The sequence below is a fragment of the Acanthochromis polyacanthus genome, chromosome 1, assembly GCF_021347895.1.
Source record: "Acanthochromis polyacanthus isolate Apoly-LR-REF ecotype Palm Island chromosome 1, KAUST_Apoly_ChrSc, whole genome shotgun sequence".
Classification (NCBI taxonomy): Eukaryota; Metazoa; Chordata; class Actinopteri; family Pomacentridae; genus Acanthochromis; species Acanthochromis polyacanthus.
The window spans coordinates 18,222,052-18,249,531 of record NC_067113.1 but is presented as its reverse complement, the minus strand read 5'-3'; the positions used below and the strand labels follow the sequence as shown (position 1 = coordinate 18,249,531).

Here is a 27,480-nt window from a genome sequence, read left to right as displayed (position 1 = left end):
ATATATATATATATACACACATTTATTTGTATGTACACATTTGTGAGTGTGCGATCCATAAAAAATATTAATTACTTATAAACATATAGAGTTATAAACTTTTATTTCCTTCCACTTGTAATCCTTTACATTTCTGATTGTAAAGTCCAGATGTTTTGTAATTTCATAATTTATAGCCGTAGATCTTAACCTATCAAACGTTTTGTGCGGATAGTTAGCCGTGACATGAATCATTTTTAAAGACAGTGTTGTTTTCTAGCGGAGAGGCCACAAAAAACTCAGTGCCGCCTGAACCTTTTTGATCATGGCATTTCTTCCCCTTTGGACTTCACGCTCTTCTCTTCCACATCTTCAATTTTCTCCCCGTCGTCTACATTTTCTTCCCTAAATCAGACATGTTGGGATAGAAAATGGCTATATTGTAATTACATCGAACTTTTACTTGGCTACAGTATTTGTCTTTTCTTCACTAAAGACTGCAGGGCAAGCTCAGAAAATTATGTAATGTAATATGACCAAACCACATGAAGTCCTTGGCTCTCCTGCAGCAGTGCTATTCATAATTTTACCGGACACAGTGGTATTACACAGTGGATGAACAACACTTGCTATAAATTCTCCCTCTGCATACCTGCTGTGAATGTCGTTTTCAGTGCTGTGGTCGTTCACGTCTGTATCATCCTCAGATCTGAGCGCCTCTCCATTTTCTTCAACAAATTGCTCCTTTACCCCAGCGTTCATCAACGTGCTCCTGTATGTTCGCTCTGCATGAGCCTTTGCATTCCTCTGCCAGTAAAAGACTCACAGTTAAGCTACTGGAGGCGCATGTCATTTACAGATTGAAGTAACGCTTAAAAGTTTATGTCACTTACCTGTTTCACCTGTTCAAACAAATAAGGGCGTTCACTAACTCGAGCTTTCATTGCCCGTAATTCTCTCGTGTACTCTCTCATCCGTTGTTGATCAGCCTCCCTTCATGTAAGAGAAGATTATAGTTTTAGCTATTGTGGCAGGCACGTGCGGTTGTTGTGATGTTAGTTGCTAACGTTCCAAAACTGGCCAGAACTCACCGATGGTGCTGTAGTTTTTCATAAAACACTTCTTTCAAGCTGCTGTGTGGATCCAGCAGCTTCGCATGGAGGGTTACTGTTTTCTTCATGGCTTGGGATCTCAGTTGGTGGTTCCTCATCCAGTCTGCGCTCTGTTGATTCTTACTGTCCCTCAACTCCATTGATTTTCTGTGAAAGTAAAAATAATGTCCTCTTTAGTGTGTGGACAACAAATAGAGGAACATTTTACTGTCAGTAGTTCAAAAGTCATGCTAAAACTCACCTGATGGCCGTGCTGCGCTTCCTCGCAGCATCTGTGATGTATGTGGGGAGTGTGTCACTGGATATTAAGGCCCCAAGCGACTTGCTTCGACTGAGATTACTCATTTTTGGTGCCTTTAGATGGGGAGAAAAAAGCGCTTCGCATACAGATCCCACTTTCATCAGCTGCAAAATTAACTCTCATCAGTACACCTGGGGTCCATGCAGACCCCAGGGGTATATAAGTTGTCATATTGTTTAAATTACAAGTTGGATTTTTCAGTCTCTTTAGGTAGTTGTCGCCCACATAGTTGCCATCACACCAAAGCTTATTTGATTTCAACCAGGTTTGTGGTGTGTACCTCAGCCGGACTGTGCATATTTTATTTACATATGTTTGTGTTATGTTGCTCTTGTGATGACTGCCTCAGTTCCATTGAGTTTCATTTCAATTCAGGAGTTCTTACACTAATATTGTAAGCAATACACGATTGTAATCATGAGTAGTAATTTTATTGTTTCTTTCATATCTATAGACGACACAGGTTTTAGGAAAATATACATAGAGAGGATATGGAGAGTTACAGAAATGTGAAACAAATGAAATACTACTGGGGTCCAGCTGGACCCAAGTGTAGGGATGAAGTAGGCTTTGCCACGTGTACTGATGAGGGTTAAATATGTAGTTTGACCACATATGGTGTCAAATTTTAAATGAAGAATGTATTTAGAAATGAAACATATTAGGGAGCAGTAAAGTATACATACTGCATGTATAGCATCAACATAATTCAGGCATTATGTCAAATGTAAAAACAGTGCATTGAGCAGTGTAGCAGCAGGTGTGCCGTGTTCTTTTTTAGACTAGCACGAATGATGTAATATTTTTAGCCTCAGTCATTTGTTTTAAACGGTAAAATATTTTAAGAGAACTAATGACTAGCATTTCCGGTTGATAAATAGATATATTGTGAAGAAAAACACTACATATTTAGTGAAACTGTGCTTAGTTCTAATGGGTTTTTTTTGTATTTTTCCAATCTCTCTCTTTCTAAAAAGTACATTTTAGTCTTTATGCATAGCAATGATTAATATGAAAACAAATACTGCCAGAAAGTAAACAATGAAAAAGATTAATGACAAAATACTGATAAGCTGAGGAATTATATGAGGATCTTTTGACAAGTTTTGATTTATTTGCCTTACAGAAAAAAAATCACGTGGCGTACATCTAGGTTTTCCAATACTTTTACTAACTATAAGATATTTTTGCACAGTTAGGCGTGCAACATTAGTCTGCAAATACTGTAACTGCTATATGTGTACAGTAGCTTTCCCATCTTCAGCTAAATGAAGCTTTAAATAGCATTAGCTAAGTCAGAAGAATCTTCCCCAAAATGTCAGACAAGTTTCATAAAGTAAAACTCTGGTAATTGGATAATTTTGGGCTGAGTCCCAAGATACATGAAAAAGAAGACAGGAAGTAACTTAAACTGATCACAAAGTTTATATTGCCTTTTTGGATTAGTGTAAATTACTGTAATTCTTACCTAATTATATCTAGATGTATTCTTAGTCTCTAATGCTCTCGTGTGAATCATCCACTCAGACAAATTTTGACGACCATCTATAGGCATGTTCTTGTGAAATATATAGTTAGTCTCATAAAAAAAGATTTTGCTGCTCAAGCTAAGGGATAAAAAGTGAGCAAACATGGTACAACTGTAGATGCGGCACTGTAGAAATGGAATTTGAGTTAAATTTCATAAATAAAGGAGGTGGAGAAAGCTTGAACTGTGACCGTTTAAAGGAGGGGAATTTGCTCTCTTTGAAGATGGCCTAATGTGCATATTTTAAATTCACCCCAATTCCACAACTGAGGGAACTGGTACGAACGGCCTCGAAAAAAATTACACAAAAGGCATACAAGAGGTTTACCCATACAAATAAATCTTTTCAAACAAATTACTCCCAAAGACACTGACAACGCAGTAAAACGTGACCTGGTCAAATTCCTTTGTCATATTTTATCTGAGTGTTGAGGGACCACAGGAACATGCTGTGTTGTGGAGTCGGCAAGAAGTGTGGGATAAACATGTGCCTGTACATGGTGCAATCATTACTGGTACGGACCGTTTTAGGCAAAGATTTCAGGCAGTCAGAGGAACATACAGACCACTGAAGGCTTTAAGAAAGGCAAGTGGTTTGCAATCCTCCTTGAAAAAGGAGAAAGAAGGGTATTGACTTGATAAAATGGTGGGTGGATAAGTCTCAAACCATCCATCAAGCAGAAAAGGTGTGAGAGACTTCAAAAAAAAAAGTGCTGCGAAACTATAACATGAAACCATCTGCGCCTGGTGCGTTGGAGTCCTGACAGAAACACCAGCTCTTTTAGAAAGACATTATCCTTTACATTTATTGTAAAAGATAAAATGTATAACATAAGTTGTATTTAATGTGATAATTTTCAGAAAGTCATAAATTAATTCTCAAAATACCCCATACTGCTTCTAACAAATCTGCCAACAGTGAAAAAAAACTATATATAAATCGATCCCAGAAAGTAAACTAAAATAAGCTCATAATGTGCCACATATCTAAGAAAGAGCAACAGAAGTAGGAGAAACCAATGACCACATTTTAATTTCTCCTAGTAAACAAAACAACGGGTGTCTAGTAAAGAAAATCTTTTACCTGTGAGGTTTCTGGGCTCATCTTACTTTGCCTTGCAGGGAGAGCTGAGGTCCTGAGGTTGAAGGGCTGACATTTGGTCACATCTTTACTCTGCGTCTTCTTCAGCGCCTCCATCTGCAAGGCCTTGTGCAACCTACTGAAGTTGGGGACCTGGTGGATAATTTTTGGCTGGAAGCTCGGCTTCTCATCCAGGAACCCCAGTTTTTCCTTCCTGGTGCGTTCAGCAGTGCGCAGTTTTGGCGAGCTGGTCGAAGTGGGATTCTTCTGCTGCAGTTTTGTCTGAGCGTGGACTTTTCTGCCACTTTTGTCCTGGCCTGCACAGAATTACAGTGAAGTAAGACAGACGTTGTAGTCATGTTACTGTTTAGATTGTATCAAAGGTATTTGTACTCTACACATGCATCCGGTATGACACTATATGACATCAGTGTGCCGTATAAACTATTGTTCTGTGTCTTAATTCAAGTGATTCAATCGTGACTCAGTTTATTATTCCTACAAACAAAACCTTTGAAAATATAATAACAGTAAAACCTTTCAATGTTTGCTTTAAAAATAATGTACATAAATTAAGTGACTATAATAATATATTCAGAATTGTATACAGAAGCACTATTTTTCGGAATCTAAATAGATCTAGTACATTTTTTTCCTATATTTAATACCTGAACTGCAGACATGGCCAAATTAGATCAAATGTAACTTTGTGAATATTAGACCACATAACAAATATAACGAGATAACTACCCTGCATTGTCTAATGTTTATGTGGAGGTTTCATGCAGGAGAGTTTGCCTACCTTCAGGCTACGACGATTATGATTTTCTCTTATATCAACTGATTAATTCTAAGGGGCTCAGAGAGGATAATGGTTGTCTTTTTATAACTTTTCTTTAAGCTTTTAGCTTTTCTTGTGAAATACTGCAGAGTTGTATCTATTCAGGTCTCTTGGGATGAAGTGTTCACAACTTACTGGCATATCTAACATGTGAGAAAGCCTCACAGGTACGCTTTGCACGGCTACAAAGTGCCGCAAGCCACAAACATTAAAAGCAAGTGATCTATATATTTTGTATATTCATGTGAATTTAAAGTATTAAATCAAACCATGAGCCAGCTGAAAAGAAAACCCACCTTTCAGCTCAGAGTCTGGCAAGTCCTTCTCGTCTTTGTGAGGAGGTTTTCTAACAGGAGTAACATTATTGTTCTGGTCATGTGAGTCTTGGTTGAACATTGCTACCAGCTTCTCCCTTTTCTCTTTTTCTCTCTCCTGGAAGCGGAAAGGCTTTTGAATGGAGAGCAAGAACAGCCTCCTCTGCTCCTGGCTCTGCTTCCTCTCCCTCTCTCTCTGCTCCATCATCTCCTGGTAGATGGGCTGAACAACATGGCTGGGGACTGGGAGGGCACAGAACTTCTGCTGACACTCAGCCTCAGCCTCCTCCTCTTTGGTAAGTTGTGTTGTTTTAGATAAAACTAACCGCTCACACTCCTGAGTCCTGACAGAACAATGCTTCCTGTTTGTTGACGATACCCAGACTGGAGAAGATGTGATAGGTGTCTCTGACTGTTTGGGACTGTGGGAGGTCTCTTTGTTGGCAAATGTAGAGGTGGATCTCCTCATTTCTGCATGTCTGTAAGATAGAAAACCTCTTCAGAATAGATCATTTATAATTAGAACACAACGTAAAAGTAATTTGAGGAAGCATACTTGGTAGGATGGTTATGTTTTTTTTGTACATCAGACTCTCTGTCTATATCTGTAGACAGGAGAGCATCCAGGTGAATCCTCTTCTCCAGCTCCTCTGTCTGTCTCCTCTGTGTCTCCTGTAGCTGCTGTCTCAGGGTCTTTCTCAGGGCCTTGAGGTGCAGCTGCAGCATTTGCTCTGATCTGAGTCTATCTTCCACCAAGGTCTCCAGCTTTGGCATATTTCTCTGAACTTTGGCATCAACAAAAAGTACTTAAAGAAATAAACTGAGAGAGAGAGAAAAAAAAGAAAGAAAATTAAAGACAAAGTCACTAAAATTTGCTTATTCTTGTAAACAAAAAGAATGCATACTATTTTGAAACTTGATTCATATTTATAGTCATTTGTTAAACAAATATATTAAACAGAACAGAGCATATCATCCTGCTGATTTATTGGACTGTTGAAAGAATATGCATTTTTAGTTCTCCTTTAGAAATGTTTTAAGCAAAAATGACATTTAAAATACTATTTTACAATAAATAAAAATAAAATTATGGGTTTAAAAATATGTCTATGTGCGAGTGGTTGTTGGAATTGTTTTTCTTGTTGCTGTAAATGGAGATGGACATTTTTTACTCAGTCTTTCCTTTTGTAGACCAAACCATTATTCAAGCACACAAAAGACTTTCAGTTTCAGCACTAATTCTAAGTTGTGAGGATTTGCTGCTTTTCTCAGTTTCATCTTTACCGTATTATCCCTACAAAGTACTTTAATGTCAGAGTGCAGGTTTATTTGTGGTTCTTGAAAGTTCTCAGATGTAGAATGGTGGGCAGAGCCTTCAGCTATCATGCTCCCCTCATGAGGAACCAGCCCCCAGTTTGGGTGCAAGAGGCAGACATTATCTGTAGTCTTAAGATCAGGCTGAAAACTTTCCGTTCTGATAAAGCTCATTATTATGGCTTGCCCAGATGACCCTGAGACATCCCATTGTTATGCTGCTACAGACCAAGGCTGCTCGCATGATGCCCTGAGCACTTGTCTTCTCCCTTTTCCTTTGCTCCCCATATATTTATATGACACTAATGCATGTCACTAACTTTGTGTTCTTCTCTGTCTTGTACTTTGTGTTTTGTCCTCTCTGCAGGTATCACTGGCTTCTGATCTGCAGCTGCTGGCCTCAGCTACATCCTCAGTGTTTACTGTCCTCCTAAGGGCTGTTTGCACCAGAAAAAAATGCCCCTCTCAAAACAAGAAAAAATTATTTTAAGGAACTTTTACCTTGAAATGAGTGAAAAAATCTGCCAATAGAACAAGTGAAAAATGGCTTGTAAGCTTTCTTGAAATAAGATATGGTATTTAGAATATTGAGATCTTAAAATTAACTGTGAAAACTTATCTTAAGTATATTTTGCCAGAATTGTCAGCTTAGGTGTCTTAAAATAGGCCAGATATGCTAAAAAACATAGTAGTTTTCCCACTCAAAAACAGATTTTTGCTTTCATGTAACCTCCTAATTTGAGATGTATTAAACGTATTTTGAGTGTGTTGTAAAATGCAGCTCAAAACAAGATAATTTCACGATTGTTTGACTTAACAAGATATTTAAGATGCATCGTCTTAAAACAAGTCCCTCCATCTTGCTGAAATGTCACTTGTTAAGTGAATTTATCTTAAATCAAGTGGGATGAGACATTTTGACTAAAAATAAGACAAATAGACTTGGTAAGATTTTGAGTTTTTGCAGTGTGTCTGATTTTTATGTGTAATCCCTTACTCTCATCCCTCAATGAGCACTCTCACCAAAACCTGGTTCTGCCAGTGGTTTCTTCAGAGTAAATGGAGTTTTTTGCTTCCCACTATCACCAAAGAGCTTGCTCAAAGGGATTTTTTAGATTTGTAGGTTAACAATGTATTCAGCTTACTATGCAAAAGCCTTGATGCAAGTTATGCTGTGAATTGCAAACTATACAAATAAAACTTAAGTGAATTGAACTGAACATCTTTGGGTCTTTAGCCCAGTAATTGTGACAAAAGATATTTGAAAACATCCCATGGGGTGCTGGGAAACTAAAATGGTTCATCTTTTCTTGAGTTTTACAACAATTTATTGACAAATTAAGAGAATAAAAACAAAAGATCGAACAATAAAATTAACAAATAGTGAGTTGCAAGCCTATCTAATATAAAAAATGTACTCACATGAACTTACAAAGTCTCCACCTACAGTGTGTGTGACCTGCGTAAACCGGTTACTATGGCAACCTCGACTCTCGACATAACGTTTTAGCTATTATCGATTTGGTCATATGCATTTACGGTCAGCTATGCTAAGTTTATTTACCTATTTACATTTACACACTTACATACACACTTAAATTCCATTTTTTCCGCTTAAAGGCACATTTTAAGCAAATACAATCAACGAAAGGAAATTTAAAAGTAATAATGCGCTTCCAACCTGTGAACAGACGACTTTCAGGAAGTATTTCTCGTCGTCTAAGCGTCCTCCAAACTCTCAGTAGATATACTACAAATACTACAACTCATCTATTGAGCTGGTGTAAGTGTAAAGTTCTTCTTTTTATCGCGGATGGAGCGAAATAATCATCTTTTAAACGCAGTTGGCCGTCTGTTTCGGTAGCATTAGCACTGTTTGTGGACAGAAGCGGCACCGACAGCCGCTGAATGCGCCTTCTGTGATTGGACAGGAACCCGGAAGTACTTCCTCTGAACCTCTTGTCAACACAACATGGCAGGATTACAGAGGGGACACAGCTGCACGTATTAGGACACATTCAAGGGGAAACGTCTGTCCGATTGTTGTATGAAAGTGTTCATACTCCGAAGCTGGACTGTTTTCTTCAGATCAACGCGGGATTCGTGTCGTGTGGAGACAGACTGCAGGCAGAATGATGCACAAGCTCACAAAGGCGCCACTGGCCTTGAACGGACTTGGCCGGTGTTTTATAACGGAAAAACATGTATCTGCTGTAAAAATCATTAGGCGAGGATTAGTGTGTGCACAGCATGAGAGCGACTCTGGCAAGAATGAGGTTTATGATGTGATAATATCCGGGGGAGGGATGGTTGGATCAGCAATGGCATGTTCTCTAGGTAAGTGCTGCCCTCCCAACATGGTCAGACCTATTCTTAGCATGTTACTTAGCCATTAATTACACGTCTAAATCAAAAATTTAAATTATGTTAGGACTCGGTGTAGCTATACTCTCATTTGTCCATCTGTAGAGAATCGTAGAAACATGTCACACACTAAAATCTACTCAAAAAATAAAAATTAGATGTTGGGCAGTAGGAAAAACATATTGGTAGGTGTCCAAATTCTAAACTCATGTACATATCACAAGATATTTAAAATGTGTCCTACTGTTTTTACACTACCCTTATATTTGTGCAGTCATTTTTCTACAATATACAATATTCATTGTATCTCAGGCATGGATCCCAACTTGACGGGCAAGAAGATTCTGCTACTTGAAGCTGGAAACAAGAAAGTAATGGACAAGGTCCCAAATGCCTACAGCACCAGAGTCAGCTCCATCAGTCCAGGCTCTGCCACACTCCTCAGCGGTACAGTATTAACCTATAACCTGACACACAGAATCAGCCTAAATGTTTTTTGTGTGTATGTTTGTATTGGAAGTCTTTAAAAAGCTGTGATCTTGAGTTGTGTCTTTCCTGTAATAAGTTTGTCCTGTCCGACTATTAAGTGGCTTCGTCAGGGTAAGCCAGGGATCAGACACTGCCCCGTCACCTGAGCTTAGCAGGGATCATATCTGACCTTGCTCCTCATGCAATGGGTCACTTGGAGTGTGTCATGACGCTGCTTTTTGTTGTAGTAATGATAAGGATGAGAGTTTTGCTACTGCCCAAAATGCAGCTAAGTACCTCTCTGCAAAATGTCAAAAGTCAGGGAAAGGGAGAGTCAGGGATCTGACACTGTAATTTCAGCTGGAGATGGACTCGTCATTTAAACTTGCTCTTTGCTCTAAATTACAACTTCGGGTCTAGAATCCATTAAAAACAGCACCACATCACCATGAGTCCAGGCTTGTGCATTTTGATACTGTATGGCATTACATAGACACAAAATAATCATCAGGCTAAATTACTTTGATTGTTGGACACATAAATTCGTCCACAGTTTTCCAGATTCAGCTCACGTAGATCACACATTCCAGTGCACTAAGATCATGTGTGTTGTAATCTTTTTGCAAGTGCCATTTAGTCACACAGAGGGTGAAGCAGAGTTTAAAATCTCATATGAACTCCTTTTCACAGCTTCCTTGTGGTATAAACCATTTCTTTACTTTAAAGTCTAAAACCCTTTCTCAGACATTTTCTAATTTGACATTTAGATTTCGAGATAGTATTTGTAGTGGTGCAGAGTGAAGAAGTGAATAGGAAAAATTATTTTTGGCTGTTTTACATATGTTTAATTGAAAGAGAACTTTTCAACATCTGTTCTGAGGTATTGATAAGGACATTGCACAAGACCACAGAATGGTGACTACAGATAAAGAGTAACACTTTTTAAAAGCTGCAATCAGGTTTTAAAACTTTACCAAACTATACTAATAATTGAAAAAATGCTGAATATCAGATCTGATATTTGGAGAGCCTGATAACTACTCACTCCGTACATCTACAATAAAGATAAAAAGAGGCCTTAAGTTGTGTTTTTAACTTTATAATCCTCTCTTTATGCATTCCAGAAACATATCTTTTACTGTAACTTTGAATAAGGCTTTATATTGTTTGTTTTTTTTAAATAAATTTTAAGATTATTTGATTAGATATTGCACCCTAGCACTTAGCGCACTATAGCTGTTGCATAAAAGCAATCAGTGAGAGATCAATAAATTATATTTAGTCTGTTCACTATAATCTCATAACTTAAAAGTGTCAAGTTTAACTCTTGGTTGATTACATTGTTGAAGGATCATGTATTTACTCTATCATCCTTGCTTTTACAAATATTTTAAGCAAAAAATACCAAGAAATATTTTGGCTTCTAAATGTGTGAGTAGTTGTTAGATTGTTGCAAAATGTTTTTTCTTGTAAATACTGAGTGTAAAAAACGACAGTGATGGCGTTTTTATGACCTTAAAAAGAGTATCTCAGCCGGAAAGTTTTGTGAAGTAACATGTCCTGTGATTTCCCTGACACAAAGTAATTTCAAACAGCTTTTGCCCTCATATTTTTCAAATTCAAACACTTTAAGAAGCCGACAGTGATGGAAATGTTTCACAATTCTTTTGTATAGTTCATTGTCAACTCCACCAGATGTTGTTTTTAAAAAAAACTCATCCATATTACTGATTTTTCCTGATGGTCACAGTGTTGCCAAAATTCTCAGACTTAATCATGGTCACACAATGTTCTCCTGCACTACACTTTTTGTAAACACGTGTATTTAATTTTTGTACTTGTCATGTTTTGACTTCCAAAGTACAATTTGGATGATTTGTAAAACGCTCACAAATATTTTTAGTCATATAATTGTCTCAAAATGTGCACACAGGTATTGGAGCATGGGAGCATATCACACAGATGAGGTGTAAGCCGTATAAAAAGATGCAGGTATGTTGATTTTTAGTTAATTATTGCATAAAATTTGTTTTTTTTATCTGTTCCACACAAGGACATGATAACTAACACTGCACTGCTGTGTCAGATGTTTAGAAAAGTATCATTTCAAGATAAAAATACTGTAACTGGAGCTCTCTCTTACAGAGACTATCTCCCAGAATTCTTCTGTTTCAGCTCACAGACTTTTTCCTTCATATGTCCTCCAGACTTTCTAATTTACTGGCATACTGTATGTATTTCTGTCATCCATCAATCACAGTACCATACAATTTGTGGAGAGAAAAATCTGTGACACTCAGCTCCTACTCAGTCATTCAGCTTAATGAACAAGCAACACAATGCTGTATCATATAATCATGTGTAGGGTATGTAATTGTTCACATTAAAATGGCAAACGGCGGTTTCATGTAGCATGCATTTTGTTCATTCCTTTGTGCAATTTCTGCTTTTTCAGTAGCTCTGCACAATCTGTGGCACACGGAATGCCAAAGAACACTGAGTACGTTTTAAGAAAAGGCCGTCCCCCTGCATGTTCAAAGTGCTGCATTGCTCCCCGACCACGCTAGTTTTATTTATTAAAGCCATGTTTTCTATGAGGAATAAATCATTTTGGCATTTTAAAATTGGTACTCCTTACCCCCCGTCTTCTAATTATGAAGATTCATGTGAACAACGGGAAGAAGATGAAAGATTAGGAGAGCGGTTGTTTGCTGCAAAGTGAACCCGCTTTACGGCTGTGGGCGCAGGCTCGGTCCCTCTTGTAAGATGTGGTCGGTGTGTACCAAACACTCGACCGCAGGGTTTTTCTCTGGGCCTAAGATGTCATCATGCAGTGCCTTACAGTGATTATGGTAGTGTACCTCTCCCATTATACCTTCACTCTGCTACCACTGTTTTGGCTTGTTTGCTCATTGAATCTCAGTCATATACATCTCGGCCTGTAGCACTGGAAAGTATGTACTGCAGGTCAGCCCTAAATAGCATTCTTTCCCCGCAATAAAATCCTCGTCCACCTTAAATGTCCACTAAGCACTGAGGTTTAGATTCGAAACAGAAGGCAAACCGAGCTTTTGCCGTCGTGGCGTCATTTTTTCCCACATTTTTCTCTATAAAGTTGCAAGGAAGTAGATTGTTTAAATCTCGCACAAAAAGCAGTCACTCATTCTGCCCCAAAGCTGCATCATTTCACCCTGCATTAAACAAAACCAGAACAATTTTTGGGCTGGTCTCAGTAAATCTTTCTTCCCAACCACTTATCACAAGTTGCAAACCCACTGCCATTAGTGGTTTTCTGTGGGGTATATCCCCCTACTTTATGGCGAATTGGAAAAAACTAGTGCAGCAGCGTATTACTGCAGAATGATGGGTTCTGTCACCATAGCTACAACCCGGGAGAGGATTAACCTTGTACAAACACTTCTCACCCCCTCATGTTTAGCTGAAATGCTGCTTTCAGGGTTGGAATTACAGTAGCCTAAAACTATATCTCATTGTGCCACTTTTGGTTGTGGACAAATATTGACTCACTCTGTAATGCTCACAAACATGACATTTTTTAATTTGTGTTTCCCAGAAAAATGTTAGAGAGAGAGAAAAAAAAAGTCCACATCACAAAATGTCATTCAGGCCTCCACCTCACAGAGCGCCATTAATCTGAAGTCAGAGGTCCGTCCAGAGCGGCGCTGGTGACCCTCATCACTCTGGGTTTCATGCATGCAAGCCGTGCCAACCTCCAAGAGCAGTTAACAACTTTGATGTGTTCAGCTCAATGAAGCAGCACTGCCCAGCTATATTTAGGGAAAGGGGGATGCATTTAAGGATAGACTTGTGGACCGCAGGCGTAATGAGTCTGTCATTTAGGTTTGGGATGCCTGCTCAGATGCCCTGATCACATTCGATAAGGAGAACCTGCAGGACGAGATGGCCTACATCGTGGAGAATGACATCGTTGTGGCTGCGCTCACTAAACAGCTGGACAGCCTGTCTGGTAAGCGCAGCAGAAATGATAAAAAACATGAATTCCCGCCCGCACAGTAGCTTTATTTCTGTTCCATCTGCCTAATGGCCTCCAAGTCTGGCACCTAATGCCACCACTTTTATTCCATCCTCTCCCCAGGTTTTGTTTATATGTGCTCTCTCTCTCTCTCTCCCCGTGTGACTGTTTTTAAAGACAAGCTCTTGGAGCCGTCCATGTTTTTCCTGCAATTTCAATCAAAACCTCACATTTTGGGAAGCTCAGCGCCCCGGCACCCTCCGAGGACACGTGAAATGGTCCAGTGACCTATTTAAAGCTGCCATGTGCTCCCTGGGCTTTGCCACCTTTTAAGACACTAAATCGCTGACAGTGTATTGCTGTTGACATTAGACCAACTTTTGTGAGGCTCACAAATAAAACTGGGCTCTGCTATGTGCCTGACAGTTAAAGTGGCGTATTTATAAACAGTTTTCAACATTTTGCGCCAAACAACGGATGTGTGGTCACTGCACGTTTTTGCCTCATGTGCGTCCCATTTGTCCGCCTCTCTCTCTCCCTCTCATTTTAGCCGTGGTGTTGTTATGCTCGAGATGCGCTACATGAAAAGTGCGCTCGTCGCCAGCTGCTTTCAATGTAACCCTGCTCTCCAATCACTGCAAACCCATATTTGACATTGCAAGCACCAGTAGCTGTTCTGTGGATGGGTCCCAGTCCAAGTCTGCATGAGCCAGCGCAGCTCAGGATGCTTTCATGTTTGGGATGTCCAGCTGCTGATATTTTAAGAAGAGTGGGGCAGCTTTAGTGCAAAATCTAACAAGCTGGCAGCACGCGCAAAGTGTGGAGTGCTGCTCTTGTAGATAAACACTATTAGTCAGTGCAATGCGGCAGGCCAAGACCATTAAGAAGATTGTCGAATGTGAACTTTGGCAGCTCGCATGTGCCAGCGAGGAAAACCAGTGGTGTTTTATGAGGTGGTTTATAGATCTTCCACTTCTTTGGCTGCAGGCAAACCATCCTTTCGTGTTTTTTTACAGGGAAAAGTAGCAAAGCACTGATTTACTGAGATGACACATTCACAGGACCCAGATTGATTTCTTTGCTGTGAGAAAGTCACACGAGCTGCTGCTTTGATTTTTTTTTCTCTTTCCTGCCGTTTTTTTTGTACAGTAGTGATTGAGTTATGACCTTGCTGTTTGCCAGATAATGTGCAAGTTAAGTACAGGTCCAAGGTGGTGAAGTACACATGGCCCATGCCTCACCAGGCTGCAGACTCCATCCCATGGGTGCAGGTCACGTTGGCCAACGGGGACACTCTTCAGACCAAGCTGCTGGTCAGTTTACTTCTGCCACACAAACTGTCCCTTTTGTCCTTTTTGCTTTTTTACCGTTTTCTGTCTTTTTGTCAGATCGGTGCCGACGGGTCGAACTCGATGGTGAGGCAGGAATTAGGGATACCGACAGTCAAGTGGAATTATGACCAGTCTGCTGTGGTGGCTGTTCTGCACCTATCAGAGGTAAGCATTTATCTCACCATGTAATTCCTCTTACGTTATTATGGTGTTTATAATTTGCAGACTTACATATTTAAGCAAACCTTATTGCAGGTTACCGAGTGAATTCACTCAATGTTTTTACTGTGATAGCAGTTTTAACGCCATGTGTGTCACCATGCGGAGGACAAACCCACCCAGAAGCACCTTTTAAGACATAGTTTTTATGTTTAGCGTGTGTATGCAATCAAAATATAGTTATACAGAATTTAAGTGTGTTTAATTCAGTTCATTTCACGTGTCGGACAGCCCACGGAGAACAATGTCGCATGGCAGAGGTTTCTCCCAACAGGACCCATTGCAATGTTACCGGTAAATATATCTGTGTGATGTGCAGTTGCAGTATTTTCTAGCAAACATATCCATTTGTAAAAGAAATAAGTGATGAAGCTTAAAAGTCCACATTCTGTGCACTGCAGCTGTCGGACACAGAGAGCTCCCTGGTGTGGTCAACCAGCCATCGGCTCGCAGAGGAGCTGCTGGAGCTGGATGAGGAGAGCTTTGTTGACGCAATCAACTCTGCCTTCGTAAGTGCCACTGTAACCATAACAGCTGATCTTGTATGTATAGTCAGATTCCACATCTGTCAGTAAGATGTTGCATCAGCTCTATATTTGTGTGCTGTATGTGGCAGGGGACTCCATGGTGTGAGTCATGTGTTGAGCTGTTTTGAGCGCCTCACACAAACAATGCAGTCATTGTTTAACCCAGACTATACACAATACTAATATTTCACTTCAGGAATGATACACCTTTTTATTTTTTTGTGTTTGGAGAAACTCCTTTTTCCCAAGCTGGCTATTTTTACTGGGCCTGCTGATGGATGGGGTCACCACGGTTGAGTCACGTTTGGTTTCAGGCCTGGTTTGCTAATTAAACCTGTGGTCTCCCAGTGTCGACCATTACTGCATGGAATGTTTTTCAAACAGAGCTAATTCAACTGCATAGCCTGGCCGGCATCTTCTTTTAATTAGGCCAGCTCTCAAGGTCCTGCCAAACCAGTTAGTTAGGGAGGGGAAAAAAGGCACTTTCGCTGGCCTGGAGTTCAGCTTTGCTCCTGTGTCAGCTAATTTCTTTGTCCACTCAAAGGGATAATGTCTGTTTTCTCTCTCTTCTGACCAGTTCTCATTCTCTGTGAATGTGTCTTTGTCTTCCTGTCTGTCTGTGCGCTCGCTGACAGTGGAATAATGAGAACCAGTCGGAGCTAATTGAGACGGCTGGCTCGATGTTCCGCGGCGCCCTCTCAGCCATCATGCCATCTGCAGGTTCACCTCGACAGCTTCCTCCAAGTGTGGCAGGGATCGGCCCAAAGACCCGGGTCATGTTCCCTCTGGGTATGGGTCATGCTTCAGAGTACATCAGGCACAGAGTGGCACTCATTGGGTAAGATGATAATACTGGAGGAGCAGTGGTCCCCACATTGAAGATTAGATTAGAACAATCCTCAAGAAGACTTTGAATCTCCTGCTTCACATGTAAAGAAATGACACTTTGACCTTGTGTTATGCATGAAACAGCATACCATGTAGTGTAACATATTCATTTGGATAGTGGACAATATGTTTGTCTTTTCAGGGATGCGGCCCACCGTGTCCATCCTCTGGCTGGTCAGGGAGTCAACCTGGGATTTGGGGATGTGGCTTGCCTCACGCAGCTCCTGAGCCAGGCGGCCTTTAACGGGAAGGACCTGGGTCAGTGAGAACTTTAAACAGACACGAGCGCTGCCACCATAGCACAGTGGTTTCCCCTAAGCTCTTTTCCATTGCCCCAGCTCAGAACGCACGCTGTTGATCCGAGCTATATAAAGCATCAGCTTTTCCGGCAGCATTTATTTGATGTTTTTCTGTCCATTCGTCCAGGAACTGCATATAAGTTGCTTTTCATAAGAGAATGAAAATCCTGTTATGAGATGAAGTGTTTGTTTTTTTCGCTCTGTTAAATGTTCTGAAGTTAATATAGCACCAGTGCACTGACTTAATGTAGAAAACAGGCATACAGGCCTGAATCGTATTCACACTTATTGACCCCCAGTTTTTGTTTGTGTGCACAGGAGCCATACAGCACCTGTTAGAATACGAAACTGAACGTCAGAGGCACAATCTGCCCATGATGGCCGCCATCGACCTCATGAAGCGGCTTTACTCCACCAACGCTGCTCCTGTGGTTCTCCTACGCACCTTCGGTCTGCAGGCCACCAACATGCTCCCGGCGCTAAAAGTAAGCTTCCCCTTTCCTACAGCAGCGGCACATCTCAGCGAACCTGACCGTCGCTCAGATAGCATCAGCCACCTGTCAGACCTAAGCTCCACCCTCCACCCTCTTTTCTGATTACACGGAGCTTTACTTTTAGCGGTGTCTATAATTTTCAGGGTTCTGAGCCTACTACTATGGCATCTAAGTTTAGCCCCAAATTTAGTGTTACCAAAAGTGTGTGGGTGGGGTGCATGGCTGGCCCTGGGGCAGCGGACAGTGGTGTTGGCTTGTGTTTTCACACTCCTTTTATTACCGACCACTCATGTGAAATGGCTTTATTCCCTACTAAGTGATTCAGACCAACACAACTGTAACGGGCTGTAAAGGCATTTCACTGTGGAGGCACAAAGTTAAAAGTGACATTTTTTCCATATTAAATGCTGTGAGTTCACTGGTTTACAGGTTTGCAGCGCCACTCACTTATAAGAGGCTTTTAAGCGTGATTCAGAGGTTACAGAGTTTTTAACTTGGTGTTTCTTTTCACTCTGCAGGAGCAGATCATGACGTTTGCAAGCAAGTGATGCATCAGTCGTGCCATGGATCTCCAATGACACTGAGCTTTAAAGCTTGTAAAAAATTGTGAATGTGAAAAATAATAATAAAGATTTATTTTCCTCTCTACTCTTATGCTCATTTATGTGTCTGTGAAGAACATTTGGTGTTGATCGAACAAACATCAAATCACATTTTTCATGTTTTATTAAAACATACATGTATAGTATACACTTATGTCACTGGATTTATTAAAAACAATCTACATGTTGTCAGGCATCAGGTTATTTGTACTGATGAACACAGAGGCATTTTTCAGCGATTGTGCAGCATAAAGTTTTTGTAATATAAAAGCAACCTGTCAAATAGTTTCACTAAGTTTACATTATGTATATATACAGCAGTAGTTGTTGATTATGTCAAATACTGAAGAAACAGCATAGGCATGGCTTAGAGAGCAGTTACACAAAGAGATCAAAAGTTAATATTGGATGAGGATAATTAAAATACTCTACTCTTAGATAAACTTTCAGTTATTTAAATATTTGTACAGTTCACAAGAAAAAGTCACAAACAGAAATCAATATGACTAATGTTTCTGAGCAACAAATGAAGGAGAAAATGATTTGAAAAAACAATTTTACATAATTTGTGTTTAAAGGCTGTAGATTATGCTGTTGGATGCACTGTCTCCCCTTGATGAGTGGTTTTTCTGTCACTGGTGTAAAATACAGCTCAGACCAAAGGCCCCTGCAATTAAGCCACGCTTGATAAGGTCTTTCCCACTCTAGACGAAACAAACGATAATGGCTGCACTTTAAAAATACGGGCAAAAACCTCATACATGTAACGGCTATACATCACTGTGTGAGAATCTGCTCTCCACAGCGCTCTCTTCGCCCCCCTGAGTCATGGTGAATCCAACACTACTGATGATTATGTACAACTCTGTAGACGACATCAAAGCAACTGATCATGTTGTAGCTACAATATCTGCAGTTAAAGTGTTACGTGCAACGTTGAGGAAAAGAAGCTGTAAGGTTGTCAACTACTCTGTTTCCGATGAAGTCTAACTCGTCTAATGCTAGGAGCGAATTAACTAGGGTCCTGTAAAATAATTTACTGCTAGAACAAAAAGAAAGTGGATTTACAAGCATCTAGACAGACAACTATGGTTGCAGTTCCAGCAACTAGTCACTAAATTTGTTCCACTGTAGCACACAGTGCAAGCCAGGACCACAGTAAGCACCAAATACCATGACTGGTTGTGTCGCTTTGTAACTACCCTCTACACACTTTCCAGGTAGGTGAGGAAGACATTTCAGATCAGACACCCATAAGGAATTAAAAAATGTAAACGCTTTACAAAAATAAAGTCAGCCCACCAGTTATGGGCTCAACATACAGTAGAAATAGCTGGCCTTATAAAAATATAGTGATTTCTTTTTTTCTTTTTCAACAGTTCTCGAAGTGTTCGCAGGGTGCTGAGGTTGAGGAGGAGATGAGAGGGTGTAGCGGGGGAGGAAGCATGGTGGGACCAGGTGTATCTGTGAGGGGACGGGCCGGTGGAGGGTGGATGGAGGAGGGGAAGCCCCACAGTGACAGACTGTCCCTCTCAGTGCCAGCTGCAGCGATGTGGAGCTGTCCTTAGTGGATGTTGAGGTTTCTGAAGTAGTCAAAGGTCGCCCCCAGGGCCCAACTTGTCTCCACATTGTTCACCTTCTTGGCTAGCTGTTGAATGAGTGAGAGGAAATGCAGCCCGTTAGTCCTGCTGTTCTGACAGAATGTGAATGTTCTGTCATGTCATGCAGCTTTTCATATCTCTACTCCCACATGCAGTGCCCACGGTAACCTGGCTCTGATTCTCTTACCTGCAGAACAGTGTTGTCCTTGAATCCAAAGCCTTCCTTTAGCAGGCAAGTGATATATGTCATATCCATGCAGAGGAAGGGGCTGATAGCACGGTATTTGGTCATTTTGTTGCAAACTGCAAAACACAAAAGACAAAAGAGTTTTAGACATGACATTAACTTAATTCAAATAATTTGCATCCTATCATTCCACATAATAGTGAAACAGCTGCGTTTCTAGCCCCTGTGCTACATGATTAAAAGATGACCTTTCTGTTTTGTTTGGTGAATAATCAGGGAGGTGCGAGGAGCAGGGCTGAAGGTCAGCGCAAGGGTGCGGGTGGGTGGTGGTGTTAAACAGTCTGTGTGTGTGTTTCAGTATGTGTCAGCGCCCAGGTGGTGTGTGGCTGTCAGGTGCCCTCCTGCCCGGGCCAGACAGACATCTTCAGCTCAGCTGCCAGCCCAGCTTGAGTTAGACTTGTTCCTCGAGACCATGTGACAGTGTTCTCACAGCACAAACAGCCTTACATAACACACCAACTCAGTCCTACTTGCTATAAATGTGGTTCATCACAACTGTCACAAATGTCAGCTGATAAGCATAGTGTGCATTGGTTAAACATACTAAGACGTTTAAGTGGGATGTGAACGCACTGTGTGTTTACTCTGTAATTTGTCTCCTTGACACATTTTAGCAAATAATCAGTTACATTTCGCTGCTGTGATGAATTCTTTTTTGTCATGATAAGCTGTGCCAGTTTGGTGCAATTATTGGGAAACAAGTCCACTTTTGCTGTTTAGAGTAGAAGTGATTTGAATGAATGTACAGTACAGTAAAACTAAGACTGTTTGGTTCCCAAGCAAGTTTATTCAACCCTAGAGAAGATAGCATGTAACTCTTACCTTCTTTGGCTCTCTTCTTGAAGTCCCTGACTTCAACCGCACCACCTCGACTGCTATCTGTGCAGGAAAACAAACATGCAATTTGAATACCTATTTTGTGCAAAAGATGATAATTAGTATAAAAGATAATGGTACTGGACGGTGACTCGCTGGTCTGGGTCCACTCACCGATGAGGCCAGACTCCACAGCTCTGTCAAAGTAGTAGGAGAAAGCATAGAAGATGCTGCTGCCTTTCACTTCATACGGCTGGTGGACGATTCCTTTGATGACCTTCATGACCTCATAGTAGCACAGCTTATAGCCTGCATATCCTGGAGTAAGAGAAAGTTGACACTGTAAGGTTTTTTAAGAATAATTTAACTAAATATTGAAAAATGTGGAGCAAACAGTGAGTTAAAGCTGCACAGAGCCAACGACAGATGGAATACAATTGGAAGAGCTTGGAGCCTCGCTCTGAGGTCAGCCAGCGGTTGAAGCTGGGGGCTCACCAGATAATATACAAGGGAAGCCCCAGAAGGACAAGTTTCCCACAGCCCCATGGGTATGGTTGGCTCTGTTGTGCCGGCAAAACCATGTGCTGACAAGAGTGGCAGTTAGCACAGCCCTGTTGTGCTGTCTATTTTTACCACATAATTGTGCGCGGGCCAGATCAAGCTGCTCGTTACACAAAAAAATAACAACTCAGGGACAAGCCCAGCATCTTTTGGCTACTTGACTGTGGTATGGGAGTGACTGCCTTATTTGTGAAGTTAACTGACAGTTTTCTTTTCGTTTAAATACAAGGTTGACTGCAGTATAATTGTTCGAGGGGGAAGACAGAGAGAGAGAGAGGATGACAAAACATGCGTTTGGCGCCAAGGTTAAAAGAACTTCAGCCGATGAATGTTCTCAAGTGAGACTGTATTGTACTGTACTCTATTGTGTTCCAGAGTTGACAAAAGAATGTATGGATTGTTGGATCCAAGTCACAGGGAAGGCAATCAAAACCTCAGAGTGCTTTTATCTTACCGTCTGGAATACCGCTAACTTTATAGGTGGTTCCTCCAAAAGTCACATCTTCCCTGAACTTTTTTGGGAGGCAGGAACTAGTGAAGATTTTCCAATCCAGGCCTGGGAAAACAAACACAAGAAACAGTTTGCCATCTTCCGATGAATACATTTATGAAAGAAGGACACAGTATTCAAATAGAAATGTGTTCAAATGGTAAGAATTCCTGTACCATCAGCTCCTAGTGCTCCAAGAGTGGCCAGACGAGCCGCATACAGTCCATTACCAAGGTAGCTATATGATGGTGACATATGATTATAGTGAGTTTTTTGACAGATATGTATGTTTTACTCTAAATAATCCTAACGTGTAAGTTTTAATGAGAAAAATCACATCTCAAGACATGACACTGCAGTATTCTGGTTCTCTGTTATTTACCTGTGTGTGTAGAGCTGGTACGTGTGGTTGAACATGTTGAATCTGGCGATGTAGGTTGGTGGAGCAGACTGAACAGTTTTCTGTTGGATTAACGACAAATGTTTAGTGGCATGTTTTTGATTTAAAACAAATCACTTATCAACCATATCAAGTATTTAATTTACCCTTGACTTTGGAAGGAATGTGATCTGTGTAGATCCTCCACCCAGATCCAGGATGCCCACTGTCCTCCTGGTGTTGGAGTACAAGTGACCTACAGGAAACAAGCAGAAAGTGGATGAAGAATGTTATCCATCATCAGGGTAGATAACAGAGCATATAGTGTGGATTTATCGCCAATTTTAGTTGGAAATGATTCATTTTAATCCTCCTAGTACTAGAAAGACATGTACTCATAGATAATAGCTGAGGGAAAGTACCTTTTTGGTCAGAGGTTTAAGGCTGTTGCTTAACATTAATTTCATGTATCCTGGCTGAGTCAGAAATGTGAGGAAATATTGCTTGTTTTTGCAACCTGTTTGGGGCCAGTGATTCAAACTCATAACCTCAGAAAGGAGACAAGAGTCTTTCACTGCTGGGCTTCTGTGTACACTGGAGCCCCAGATATGAGTCTCCTGACCACTAACACCACCATAGCAAAACACAAGCAATGTCTTACCTGTAAGGAAGTTCACTGTAACCCAGGCGAGGACTCCTAAAACAGGCACACGGGTGAAAAAGGAAGCATTAGTCAAACCCCCGAGAAGCGATTACAATTCAATTTTCCCATTTAAAAATGTTCAAGCGCTCAGAATAAACTGAATATGACTTTTAGTCCAGCTCTCCTTCATTAGGCTGACATTAAAATAGCAGCGTTGGTTTAGCTCGTAGGTTTGCAGACCAGCCCAGGTAATTACAGTTGTCTCAGATGTAAAGTTATTGCACTCATAAAGTGAGGATAACAAATAGCACACGCTCTGTGATGAAACATAACATAGTGAGGGTGTCTTAATGAGTGATGTGGAGGCTCACTTTAAATTAAAGGGCGTGGGGCCGCTCAAACTCACACTGGTGTATTTATTTGTCTCTGTGAGTTGGTGGTAACAGAACTCTTGTAAAAAGGAATTATGAGAGCAGCATTGTTTGATACATCATTAGCGCATGAGGCTGTTAAAGCACCTGGTCAGACAATACCTCAGTCAAAAAACACTAAAATCTTAATTTTAAAGCCAATTAAAAGCATATGTTTTGCATACTTTATATAGTGCAAAAAGTAACCATGTAATTAAAGATAACTCACCTTCATTTGCTCCGTTCATGATAGAAACACTGTTGTCTGGCACAAAGAAAGGGGACTCGTCAAATACATCTCGTACCTGTGGAATAGATTCAAAACTATGTCAACATTTACTGAAAATGTGTTAAACAGTGCAATTCTACTAAACTACATGCTGCAATACCTTGCTGTTATTATGATTCAGTGTATTCAGGAGACAGCAGACAAACTGTGCTGAATTCTAGAGTGACAGATAACTAAACCACAAGCATGGCTGGAACAGTAGCCTGAATAATACTTAAAATGACAAATATGGTTACTCCACACAACCCCACAACAGCTGTTCTTTGCAACATGATAGCCACCAAATGGGCAGACATGCTGCCTTTTTTTTCAGTGACACTTGTAAGCACTTAGTGGTTTCGCATCCCGTTCCTTGGCGGGGCGGGTGGTGTTTGTGCCAAACTGTCTGAGGGCAGAGAGAAAACGTGCCTCACCTCCTTCAGAAGAGCACTGGCCTTGTCTTCAGGCAGCAGACGAAGACCCGCCGTGGCCTTCAGGACCACCGGGGTCCTCCTCCACTCATCCTCTGGCACCGTCTTCTTGGCGATCTTCAGCAACTGGCGGATGGTGTTGCCACCCTGCAGAAGAGTTGGCGGCAGAATGAGCATTGGTGGCCAATCAGGGAGCAAAAAGGCATATTTTATCTCTAATTTTCTTCACAGATCGGTCTTTAAAAGATACGTCAATTATAGCAGACAAGATTGGGCAGCAGTGACAGCATCAGCAACATTTCTGTGGGCAGCATTTCAGTAATTACATGGTGTTTACATCACATGAACCCAACCCAACGAAAATCCCGGTGGTTTGACGGTTTGCAGACAGTGAACAACTCCCTAATACACCTGATAATTAATGATAAGGGTAAACAGAAATACATACCTCTTCAGGGTTGTCCTTGTAGGCAGACAGTCCAGGTTTCACTGCATGGTACATTTCATTGTCCAGAACAGGCAGCTCAACTAAAACAAAAGAAAGTGATGAGATCATTAAACCAGACACCCAACAGTGTGTGACTTTCTGTGTTAATTGCACTTCCTTTATTTTTACTACTCAGGATTTTCGCTTCACCTACATCCACAATCAGCTTTTAAAAGGTCTGCTTCCTACACAGTTGAGTCAGACAGGCAAATTAAAAGTGCAGCTCAGCTACTTTTAGAAGCTGCATTGCCTTTGCACTCTGCATGTCCTTACACCACACAGTGAATGACCTAAGAGCAAACAGAGTGGGAGCCAGCAGCAGCAGCAGCATGTGCAAACCTTACTTTACAGAGAGCCAGAGAGGGAGAGACGGAGGGAGGCTTACCGGGATCCTTCTGGATGAACTTGTAGATGTGGATCCTGGTGCCCGTGCTGCCTGCGTCAAACATGATCCCATAGAAAACACGACTCATGTTGACAGGTGAGGGGGCTTCAGGTGCGGGCTGATGCACCGCATGTGGGTGGTAGGACTCGACTACGGGATGCACCACCTCGGGCACCGGGTGGAAAGCCTCCGGTATGGGGGGGATGACCTCGGGCGCCGGGTGGAAGACCTCGGGGATCTGGGGGTAGGTCGGCTCGCCGGGCTGGACGACTTCAGGCACCGGGTTGGAGACCTCGGGGAGGAGGTTTTCCGTGTTGGCGGAATGCTCCCGGTAGCGGTAGAAGTGGGGGACGTAGCGGTGGTGCCGGTAGTAAGTCGCCTCTGACAGGAGGCTCCCGGCCAGGAACCACACGTACAGAGAGAGGAGCAGGCTCGGCGTGGCCATTGTTTTCACAGCCGGAGACAGAGGAGGCAGCTGGAGCGGAGAGGAGCCCTGTGGATGCTGGAGAGCAAAAAAAAAAGAGAAGAAGGCTGAGAGGGGCCCTTGAAGAGAGAGCAGTGGAGATGGAGAGACGCAGAGTGGATGCGATGCACACTCAGGACTGTCCGGTCATCTGATTACAGTATATAAAGACATAAGGGCTTGGCATGGGGCCACACCGGGAGCAGCCATCCACCAATCCTGTGGAGGTCCATCCCAGCTCCATCAGGAGTCCCCCCTCCTGTGAGCTGAATTGGAGAGTGACTACCTGCCTCCTAACAGCATTTCCTTTTTTCTTTTTCTTTTCTTTTTCTCTTTTTTTACAAGGAGAATTATTTTTGGCTCTGTTTTTCCCCTCCTCATCTTTACTGGTTATTCTGGAGCCAAAAAAATCCCCTTAGGAAAGGAGAAAGGGGTTTATAAAGGTTCAAAATGAATGGCTCACACTGAAAAAACTTTAAAGAAATGGTCTTAAAATACGTTTTATGGGTGTATTTAAAACCCATTTTCTCAGAAATTCCTTCACCCTGCAACTCTTTGGACTTCATAAGTTGCTACTGCCCAAATTAGGGGTGATGTAAGTTACTATTTGGCTGTTATAAAGGCCTGTGTGTAGAGTTGCTATATTAATTAGTGAAGGTTGTAAAAGTTCAATAGTGAAGTTTTCTCATGTTTGCATTCATTTTGGGTTACATTTTTATCATGTAAGTACTGGTAAGTTTTGCTTCACTTGAAATACATCAGTCCTTTTTGTGGATGACAGTGCATTACTCTAAAATAAATACTTTTATTTCAGCTTAAAGCTAGATTGTATTCTTTTATTATGCAAATGACTACCTTTACTAAATCATGTTTGGTAGTTGGAATGAATTATGCATGAATAAAAAAAATCTCTTCACCCCTCTCTTCATGATCCTGCAATAATCACCACATTAAATCTACTGCAGCTGTTTTACCAACCTTAAAAAATGCAAATGTGACCTGCACTCCAGCTGGCATAAAAGTTAAAAGAATGTTAGCAATCATCTCACTCCCACTCATCCCTGTGTTAACCACAGGCTTTCCAAGGGAAAAATATTTGGGCTGCAAGGCACGTTTCACGAGAGAATGCATGAAAAGCATGAGTAGCTGTTTCTCCACTTTAGGTGGGTGGTTGGCATGGCATCATAAGCCGAGCTGAAGTGTATCAGCTAATGTTTTCGCATGTTATGTTTCAGAGTCATGAGTGCAGAATCATCAAGGATATTCCAGAGCAGTGGAGCGCAGAGGCGAGGCATCTCAGAGACCTCACATGAACTGACATTTGTACCGGGCTGTGATATTTTTCACCCACTTTGGATCAACAGAAACAGGACAGAGATCTGAAAAGAAAGGCGCCGGTAGTGTAGCGATAGAGGCATCCCTGGAGAACTGACCCTGTCTCAACCCCCTGTTTCAACTCATGCAAAGACTGTGGCAGAAAACCGAGGCACTGGCCAGCCCAGGCAGGAGGGTAAAGAGGAGGGCAGAGGTCCCGCTGATGGGCACAAGAAAGTGCAGGAAGAGGACAATGTGGGGAGGGTGGGGCTTGGCATCAGTGTTCACCCATCATGCCATTCCACTCCCAGGACACTCGACTGTGCAAAGCACTGTTCCAACACTGTAATTTGGACTAAAAATATTGGACTTTCTTTCCTCCTTCCTTTTTTCTAAATACTGTGGCCACTTTTTTCAATCCTGTGGCTCACCAGAATGGTCGTTCGCCCCTATCAAAGCGTACATGTGCAGGACCTCTCGCTGACTCGTGCCCATAGTTGTCTTGGTTGCATGTTAACAGCAGGATATGTGATTAATAAAACTGAATTAAAATGTCCTGTTCGAAATATTAAAGAAGCCGTGTTTTATCTGCCATGTGTTTTCTTTCCAAAATCATTGTTAGCTCAGGCTCATCTTGTGGTTAATGTTGCAATTACTGTTTCTAAAGTGCAATGTTTGGGTAGCTGTAATCCACCTTAGGACATTTGCTGCTTCTGCCATGAATCACAGAATGTTTTTCAGCACACACCTACATTTATTTTACCACTTAAAAAAGTGATGCAATAGGAACTGAATTCCAAGGAAAATCTCATATAAAGTAAACTGTACACTGAGAATGTCTGAAATTGTGTATTTTGTATTCACTCTTGAAAAACATAAAATAATCTCCTGGAGTCTCTATATCATGTCAAATTCTTGTGAATATGTCGGTCAACTATGCACTACTACTGTATAAACCTAAAGTGCCTGTCTACTGCATGACGCAGCGCATTACAAACCTCCATGTTAAATGAGAGGTAGTCTCAATTCACAGTTTGGTATTTTGTTTCAAGTTAACTGAAACCGTAAAGCATGAGAAGGGACCCCAGCTTTGTAATCTACACTGTGCAATATATCATTAATATGCTGCAATGTTACCCTCAGGAATGTCATGTTTGTGGGTGTCCTACCCCAAAAAGTCCATTGAAGAGACCCAAACCTTGTCATTACAATTCCAGTGATAATGACAGCTTTGAAAAGCTCAGGGTTATTTCAGTTTTCTCTCTTTACTGTCATAGTAATTACCATTAAATTTAGTCCTCAAGCTCTGTTCATGATGCCAGAGCAGAG

The 27,480-nt window shown here is 41.3% G+C and overlaps 3 protein-coding genes and 1 long non-coding RNA gene across 4 annotated transcripts; 2 read left to right on the top strand and 2 right to left on the bottom strand.

Annotated features, from left to right (window-relative positions):
- Window positions 1-86: 86 nt before the first annotated feature.
- fam161b (FAM161 centrosomal protein B) lies at window positions 87-8,387 on the bottom strand. The gene is made up of 9 exons (XM_022193258.2): window positions 8,152-8,387; window positions 5,713-5,976; window positions 5,139-5,635; window positions 4,005-4,318; window positions 1,333-1,445; window positions 1,071-1,238; window positions 873-972; window positions 632-786; window positions 87-384 (listed from the first exon to the last, which is right to left on the bottom strand). Exons 2-9 carry the CDS (start codon window positions 5,928-5,930, stop codon window positions 303-305), a joined length of 1,647 nt encoding a protein of 548 aa, XP_022048950.2. The 5' UTR covers window positions 5,931-5,976; window positions 8,152-8,387; the 3' UTR covers window positions 87-302.
- A 17-nt stretch (window positions 8,388-8,404) lies between these two features.
- Window positions 8,405-17,702, top strand: coq6 (coenzyme Q6 monooxygenase). Its single transcript, XM_022193262.2, has 12 exons — window positions 8,405-8,807; window positions 9,147-9,281; window positions 11,236-11,294; window positions 13,164-13,290; window positions 14,479-14,609; window positions 14,685-14,792; window positions 15,078-15,140; window positions 15,248-15,355; window positions 16,009-16,211; window positions 16,404-16,519; window positions 16,879-17,045; window positions 17,573-17,702. The coding sequence occupies exons 1-12, from the start codon at window positions 8,603-8,605 to the stop codon at window positions 17,600-17,602; spliced, it is 1,452 nt and encodes a 483-aa protein (XP_022048954.1). The 5' UTR covers window positions 8,405-8,602; the 3' UTR covers window positions 17,603-17,702.
- Window positions 17,703-17,762: 60 nt separating this feature from the next.
- Window positions 17,763-24,819, bottom strand: entpd5a (ectonucleoside triphosphate diphosphohydrolase 5a). Its single transcript, XM_022193261.2, has 13 exons — window positions 24,375-24,819; window positions 23,951-24,030; window positions 23,506-23,649; window positions 23,033-23,108; window positions 22,412-22,447; window positions 21,918-22,006; window positions 21,754-21,833; window positions 21,548-21,609; window positions 21,336-21,437; window positions 20,495-20,638; window positions 20,327-20,383; window positions 19,445-19,560; window positions 17,763-19,304 (listed from the first exon to the last, which is right to left on the bottom strand). The coding sequence occupies exons 1-13, from the start codon at window positions 24,817-24,819 to the stop codon at window positions 19,221-19,223; spliced, it is 1,515 nt and encodes a 504-aa protein (XP_022048953.1). The 3' UTR covers window positions 17,763-19,220.
- A 236-nt stretch (window positions 24,820-25,055) lies between these two features.
- On the top strand, window positions 25,056-27,051 carry LOC127537120 (uncharacterized). Its single transcript, XR_007946604.1, has 2 exons — window positions 25,056-25,569; window positions 26,073-27,051. It is a non-coding gene; the product is annotated as an uncharacterized LOC127537120 (long non-coding RNA).
- The last annotated feature ends 429 nt before the right edge of the window (window positions 27,052-27,480 follow it).

Bases quoted from the DNA above. Each gene is read 5' to 3' on its own strand.
- fam161b (XM_022193258.2), bottom strand. From the start codon at position 5,930: ATGCCAAAGCTGGAGACCTTGGTGGAAGATAGACTCAGATCAGAGCAA. The intron at 5,636-5,712 runs GTATGCTTCCTC...TCTATCTTACAG, and splicing joins AAACATAACCATCCTACCAA to ACATGCAGAAATGAGGAGAT. The intron at 1,239-1,332 runs GTGAGTTTTAGC...TTACTTTCACAG, and splicing joins AAGCGCAGCACGGCCATCAG to AAAATCAATGGAGTTGAGGG.
- entpd5a (XM_022193261.2), bottom strand. From the start codon at position 24,819: ATGGCCACGCCGAGCCTGCTCCTCTCTCTGTACGTGTGGTTCCTGGCC. The intron at 23,109-23,505 runs GTGAGGCACGTT...TCTATTCCACAG, and splicing joins CCAGTGCTCTTCTGAAGGAG to GTACGAGATGTATTTGACGA. The intron at 20,384-20,494 runs GTGAGTGGACCC...TTTCCTGCACAG, and splicing joins TGTGGAGTCTGGCCTCATCG to ATAGCAGTCGAGGTGGTGCG.
- coq6 (XM_022193262.2), top strand. From the start codon at position 8,603: ATGATGCACAAGCTCACAAAGGCGCCACTGGCCTTGAACGGACTTGGC. The intron at 14,610-14,684 runs GTCAGTTTACTT...TCTTTTTGTCAG, and splicing joins CTCTTCAGACCAAGCTGCTG to ATCGGTGCCGACGGGTCGAA. The intron at 16,212-16,403 runs GTAAGATGATAA...TTGTCTTTTCAG, and splicing joins CACAGAGTGGCACTCATTGG to GGATGCGGCCCACCGTGTCC.